General features: G+C 52.3%; 1 protein-coding gene across 1 annotated transcript in view; it reads right to left on the bottom strand.

The window, feature by feature from the left end:
• mxd4 (MAX dimerization protein 4) overlaps positions 1-7,500 on the bottom strand; it is a 31,731-nt gene that overhangs the window by 18,560 nt on the left and 5,671 nt on the right. The window contains exon 3 of the mRNA XM_062530662.1: positions 7,343-7,372. Coding sequence (XP_062386646.1) covers positions 7,343-7,372 — 30 coding nt within the window. The remainder of the gene's footprint in view (positions 1-7,342; positions 7,373-7,500) is intronic.

Below are 7,500 nucleotides of genomic sequence, written 5' to 3'. Positions count from 1 at the left end.
AGCTGCTGCTGGGACCACATGCTTTCCTTTAACACGCTCTACTACGGCTGACCCCCTTCTCTTTCCTCTCCCCTCCCCTCCCCTCCGCTCCGCTCTCGTCCACTCAGCCTCCCCTCTGCTGGTTACACAACTGCACATTCCAGCATGTGTGTGTGTGTGACCTGAATTCGGAACTGTAACTCATAGATCAGCCACTTTTCTACTGGCGTCCGTGTGCAACCTTTAACCCTCCACACGCCGCCCTCGCTCGTCTCCCTGGCACCCCGCGGCTGCCCCTCCGCGCGCCCCATGGCATGATTTCACAACTTGTTAAAACGTGAGCTAAACTGTCGTTTTTACGGGGTGCGGCATCAGCTGCTCTACGCTCATTAAAGGGAGAGGCAGGAAATAAATGATTAAGCGACTCGGCTCGCGAGCGCAAGCAGGCTTCGTCCTGCGGCAGCGACACCTCACACAGAGGCTCAGCCGATCCCGCAGCCTGCGCCGCCACTATGGTTAGCACACACACACACACACTGCTCTTGTTCACACCACCTCAAACAGAGACATAGGCTTTCTGTAGGTCATCAAAGGAATGTGGTTTGACACGTGTCAAACAGCACACAGCTCAACAGCGATGTTTCCACAGCCCTCTGTAAGTGTACGAGGGGTTACGTTAGGATGAAGCGTGTGTGTGTCTTGTTGTGTCTGTCTCTGTCATGTCCAGCTGAGGCCAGCATGTGTTTCCCTGCACACAGCACAGGGGGAGACACACACACACACACACATACACACACAGCACAGGGGGAGGGGAGGGGGAGGGGGGGGGGCAGAGTGGAACGGAGCGAGGAGGAATTCCACACCTCCTCCTGACCTGAACTCTGGCCTCTCCGGATGGTCAGCAGGATTGGGGTTACTGCACTGTCCATTGACCTGGCCTGTGTACACACACAAACATGCACACACACACATACACACACACACCCACAGGGAAACACACAGGAAAACAGAAACAGAAATACACACTCACACTCACTCAATAGATCTACACACTCACACCCTTGTGATGTACACACACACACACTCACACAGCCTCATGCACGTCTCCATACACACTCACACTCACTCATCACGTACACACACACACACACACACACACACACACACACGCGCGCACAGAGAGGAGCCTTGACATGGCACATAGTCTGTGGCGGGCTGTTGAGTCAGGCTGCTGCAGCTGAAGTGTTAGAAGAGGGGGGTGAGTCAGCACGGGTGGAGCCTGAGAGCAGAGGTGGCGCAGGCCACGCGGGGGGGGGGGGGGGCGCCCACAGACAGGGCCCGTTGGCACAGCACACAGGCCACGCGGGTGCCCACAGACAGGGCCCGTTGGCACAGCACACAGGCCACGCGGGGGGGGCGCCCACAGACAGGGCCCGTTGGCACAGCACACAGGCCACGCGGGGGGGGCGCCCACAGACAGGGCCCGTTGGCACAGCACACAAGCTGTGGTCTGAGAGCAAAGGGTGCAGTGCAGCAGATGGGCCCAGACCTCCACACCTGGAGTCTATGGGGGGTTAACCTGTGCGGGAGCAGACGAGGCTGTGGGGGTTAACCTGTGCTGCGGGTTGGGGAGGCTGTCTCCTGCAGAAATGCTTGCACATTGAACTAAGTCACAGACCTCAATGAGCTCTTTCTCTCCTCCCTCTCTTTCTTTCTCTCTCTCTTTCTCTCCCTCTCCTTCTTGGTGCACTTTCCACCCCCACTAGCAAACCAAGAGGATAAAGAGGCTGCTCCAAAGACTATTTTCTTTGTATCCGATGACTTCCTCTAAAGTAAAAGACTGTAGAAGTGCAAGCCAGGGACTTCATGCTGCTCCTCCACACAGAGAGCTCCTCCACCCTCCCCTCTGCTCAGGGGGAGAGAAGCAAAAGAGGGGGAGAGAGAGAGAGAAGAGAAGAGAAGAGAAGAGAAGGGAAGGGAAGAGAGGAGAAGAGAAGAGAAGAGAAGAGAAGAGAAGAGAAGAGAAGAGAAGGGAAGGGAAGAGAGGAGAGGAGAAGAGAAGAGAAGAGAAGAGAAGAGAAGAGAAGAGAAGAGAAGAGAAGAGAAGAGAAGAGAAGAGAAGAGAAGAGAAGAGAATAGAAGAGAAGAGAAGGCAAGGCCCCTGCAGACAAGCCCCAGCCCAGAGCTGAGGAGCAGGACCCACTGTGAGATGGGCTCTTGTCCTCCTCCTCCTCCTCCTTCTCCTCTTTTTCCCCCACCATCCCTCCCTCCCTCTCTCCCTCCCTCCCTCCCTCCCCCACGCTGTCCTCAGGTTCCTGCTGACTCAGCTCAGCCAGGCAGGCGAGCACTTCTCCAGCCAGCACCAGACAAAGAGGGCAAGAAGAGAGAGGGAGGGAAGAAAAAAACACACGAGACAGAAAAAACAGATGTGGTCTCAGAAGGGAGCATGAGCCGAGGCGTGAGCCTGAGCGCGAGCGTGAGGAGCCAGCGCAGCGCAGGGAAAAGGTGAAGTAACAGCCTGGCCCACACCGGCCCAGGCTCTGTCCACGAGCTTGGGCCAGACCCAAATAACGGCATCAGGCCCAGTCTATCACATTAGCGTCCGCACGCTTCCTCCGGGCCACATGGACGAGGAGACGGCCCCGGTGAGCTAGCGTACACGTCGCCCTGCAGGGCTCGGCACGGCACGGCTATTTCTGTGGCAAGCCAAGCACGTCAACAAAGTTGTCAAAACAAAACAAAACAAAACAAGAGTGCAACGTGCAGAGAGCCAAGGAGTCAAATACCGTACGAAGGCTGAAAACAAAGCTTATGCAACAGAATTTGTTTTCAATGAAGGCAACAATAAAAGGGTTATTATATAATAATCAACAGTGGTGTTCTGAACGTTTGAGTTAATTGCTCTCTGCCATGAGGAGTGGACAAATGAGAACAGAACTATGCAAGCCCTCCGCTGTGGACGAGACAGGAGAGCCTTGTGGACCGGGCCGTCATGAATTAGGCAGGTGAAAGGATATCAGCCTCTTACCCTGCACCTAACAGCTCATTCATCACAGCCAGGGGGCCCACATTCTCTCTCTCTCACACTCACACACACACACACACACACACACACACACAGTGACCCTGACCTACAACCGGCTACAGTGTCTACATTCTTTTCCACACTAGCTTAAGGAGCATACTGGGCAAGCAGAAACTGTACCATCCAAACAAGGCTGACTGGCAAAACACACACAAACACACACACACACACACCAGAAATATGGTTTCATTATTGTCACATGCTTTCTCTATCTATCTTTCTCAAAAAGGCAAAAGTATTTCTACAGAAAAAAAAAAAATAAACGCCTCATCTGGCAACACTAGAGTACAATGCGGGCTGAGCTATAAATACGAGTTGCTAATCCGCCGCCAATTGAGGCTAAGCGTGGCGAGCGGAGTGGAGTGGAGAGGAGAGGAGCGGCCGGCACGACGTGAGCCAGGGGCCCCACCACGTCTCCTCTCCTGCCTTCTCGTAAACAGGTGTGCTGGAGCAAAACAAACCCGGCGACACATGACACAGGAAAGAGAAACTACATGGATGAGTCATGATACAGGTGAAAGAGATCCAGGAGAGAGATAGAGAGAGAGAGAGAGAGAGAGAGAGAGAGAGAGAGAGAGAGAGAAAGATGCAATTACTGCTTTGGCAACATTGTAAAATGTTACTTTCATGCCAATAAAGCTATTTGAATTTGAATTTGAATTTAAATTTGAATTTGAGAGAGAGATAGAGAGAGAGAGACACGTACTGTATATTTGCCATGTACTGTATTCCAAACATTCTATATGTAAATGAATGTCTAAATGTTCTGCTTTAGCAATGCAAACATATGCTAACATGCTAATAAAGCACACTTGAGCTGAACTGAACTGAGAGAGAGAGGAGAGAGAGAGAGAGAAGGAGAGAGGGAGGGACAGAGTGACTGAGAGCGTCATGTGAAGTTAAGGAAGGACCTTGCCAGCAATGACGGGCATGGTTTGGTTTCTTGATTCACACTTGTTCTCCGAAATGACACATGCAAACAGAAACGATAGCAAAACTGATGTAAGAGGAACAGGGTGAAGATGATTCAAAGACAAGGCCTCGTCTAGTCACAGACAGGAGGAGCTGGGGTGGGGTGGGGTGGGGTGGGGTTAGCTGAGGTGAGGTGAGGTTGGGCGCAGCACGAGGACTGCCCTGCGGGGATGACCGGAGCCTTGCGTAGGCTCTGGCTTCAGGGAACGTCCAGGGTGAGGACAGCGTGGCACTGCCCAGACACATGACCTCTGTACACACACACACACTCACACACACACACACACACACACACACACGAGACAGCAAACACACGTACTGTACCTTCTCCCAGCCAGTCTGGTTCCCAGACAGACACAGTCGGGAGGTGTGGGTGAAACTCTCAATCAATTAGATGTCAGGTACTTGGTAAACAAAAGACTCAGGGATGATACTCTCCCAAGCCAATCTGTGGTAAACACTGACTGACTCTCACACACACACACACACACACACACACACACACACACACACACACACACACACACACACAATCATGTAGACTCCACAGACAGACTCTGAAACAGGTCAGCAGCTTGATGGTATGAACTAACCATTGCCTCTCTCAGCATGTGACCAAACAAACAGTGAGTGAGTCACGGGAGACTAAAATAAGAATGCTCTTCTGGTGCAGCGTCTGGAGTAAGACAGCGAGAGAGAGAGAGAGAGAGAGAGAGAGAGAGAGAGGGAGAGAGAGAGAGAGGAAGAGAGGGAGAGAGAAAGAGAGAGAGAGAGGGAGAGAGAGAGGAAGAGAGGAAGAGAGAAAGAGAGAAAGAGAGAGAGAGAGAGAGGGAGAGGGAGAGAGGGAGAGAGAGAGGGAGAGCAGAGGAAGAGAGGGAGAGAGAAAGAGAGAAAGAGAGAGAGAAGGCTTGGGAAGTCCTACTGAGATTGAGTTAGATCAACCCTGGTTCTCTGAAAGCATGCCTGTGTAAACTGGTTGAGGTGGCCCGACTGGCTGTCTGTATGAGTCTGTGTACCAGAGAACAGGCAGCATGACTAGAATATGAAAGAGTCAACCAATCAAACACTCACACAGCCCATCATAAACAACAAAGGCGCAGGAGAACAAGCACATCCGAGTGCCTCCCTACAGGCCGGCTTTTCATTAGCACTTCTTTCCGTCTCTAGCATTTCATTCACAATTTACTTCACAGCAGCCCGTGGATAGCAAAGAGAAAAACCGGTCCCGATTAGCATGCTCCAACCTGGCATTAGGAGCCGCCGCCACCTCAACACTACAGCCGGATGTTCACACTGTAAAGACACAGCGCAATCTAGGGCCACAGGCTGCAACAAGCACAGGGCACCAGGCCTCTCTTTTCTCCACCGGATGGAAAAACAGCTATGATATGCCCCCAACATGCTACCAGAGCACAGCAACATCAGGAGAGAAAGAAGATATTATATAATATGCCCCCAACATGCTACCAGAGCACAGCAACAGTTAGTCAGCACAATCAATACAAACCAAGAGAGAGAGAGAGAGAGAGAGAGAGAGAGAGAGAAAATGTGGTACACAACTTCTGCTTGACGACTTCTTGCAACAGCCCAGCAACAAGGGGGAAAACAGTAATTCTCACTACTGCTTTTCTTTCTGAGAAAAAGAAATTTCCTTGAACAATTTCATAGTTTTGTAACAATTTGGTCACCGCTGAGGGAACTGTGACATGACTAAGCTGTCGTTACTGTAGGTAGGCAGGGATATGGTACACACACAATAAGGTTAGTCTATGGCCAAAGGGTTTCCGCAGATTTCGTGTCTGCATGTCTTAAATCTGTGGGCAAATTACTGGTGATGTTCGCAAGAAACAGGACGTGTGACTCAGGTGATTGTGGAATGGCCTTACTGGTAGCCACACCTCGGACATTTCAACTGTAGTCCTTTGCAATGGTGGGACTGTTACGGGCAGCTGTTAGTGTAAGTGCATACGTGTATGGGGAGAGCAGAGCAGAGCAGAGCAGAGCAGGAAGTGTCAGTCAGTCTGCCTTGAGCTCTCCGCAGGGCCAAGCAGGGATATGCCCTTACATGTCTGGGGCTTGCCTTGCTCAAACGTCAATTACTCATTCACCAGCATGTGACCGGCAAATTCCCGGTGTGACAGCACCTCACGCAACCACACACACACACACACACACACACACACACACACACACACACACACGCACATGTTACTCAAATACTACATACTACTCACAAACACACCCCGTGTGACCAAACACACGCACGCACACTGCTAACAAAGCAGAAGATTAATCACACAGTGTCTCCATCACTTCTCCATTCTGCTACGCTGCGTCACCAACTGGTGGAGCTCGTACTAGGCTGATGAGGGGGAAATTTGTGCTGAGTGCGTGCTCATATGATTTGAAGACTGGCCTTGCTTAGCCGCTCTTCTCAGCAGTCATTCAGCTGGGTACTTCAAACAGGACCCCGCCCTCCTCAAGTCTAAACCCTGCTGTGTGGCAGTCTAGGTGAGTCTTGCTGTGGCTGGCACGGCAGGCATCTAGGTGAGTCTCGCTGTGGCTGGCACGGCAGGCAAAACCAACCGGCTGACTGGCGCTTAAGGTATCACTTCACCACGGCTAGAGTGGCATCTCCCCGGGGGCACAGGAGAGAGAGAGCGAGAGAGAGAGAGAGAGAGAGAGAGAGAGAGCGAGCGAGAGAGAGCGAGCGAGAGAGAGAGAGAGAGAGAGAGAGAGAGAGAGAGAGCCTGTGTGTTTGTGTGGTTTGGAAGCAGAGAGACAGAGACACGCGAGAGTGACTGAGGCATGCTGGGATGGGTGTGGAGCGCCGAGCGCGGCTGGGTGTTTGCACTCAGGGGCCTGTCAGAGAGGAGCCGTGACACACCAGCACAGACCCCCCCCCACACACAGATCCCCCCCCCCCCACCTCTGTCACCACAACATAATCACATTACCGCCAGGACTCCAGGACTCCAGCACTGCGCCGGCCGGCCGGCCGCCCGATCCACAGCCCAGAGCTGGGAGGCAGAGACAGGGCCGCTGGAAATCTAATAGCAGAGTCAAGGCTCTCTGTGGAGATCTGATTACCAGAGCAACCCCCATCCACACACACACACACACACACACACACACCGTACGGATGCCCTGGCACATATGGAGCCACGTAGCACAGCTGATGCTTTGTTCACTGATACACATATTGATAGAGAGACAACACACGGAGACGGAGGACAAACAAACAAACACACAGACAGACAGATAGACAGACAGACATACAGAAGGACCAGGCAGCAACCGTCTTACCTATGTTTCTCCAGTTCATTGTGCGACGACCTGAAAGGGCAAACATAAACAGACACACCATGAACGCCTGGGCCCACATAGCACAGCACAGCCCAGCCCACAGTCATCACAGTGCCTCAGCTGGAAAGGTCAGTATGCAGCACGGAGGAGGGCGGAGG

This window comes from Sardina pilchardus, chromosome 2 (genome assembly GCF_963854185.1).
Source record: "Sardina pilchardus chromosome 2, fSarPil1.1, whole genome shotgun sequence".
NCBI classification, from domain to species: domain Eukaryota; kingdom Metazoa; phylum Chordata; class Actinopteri; order Clupeiformes; family Clupeidae; genus Sardina; species Sardina pilchardus.
The sequence above is the reverse complement of the archived record's forward strand: the minus strand, read 5'-3'. Positions and strand labels throughout refer to the sequence as shown.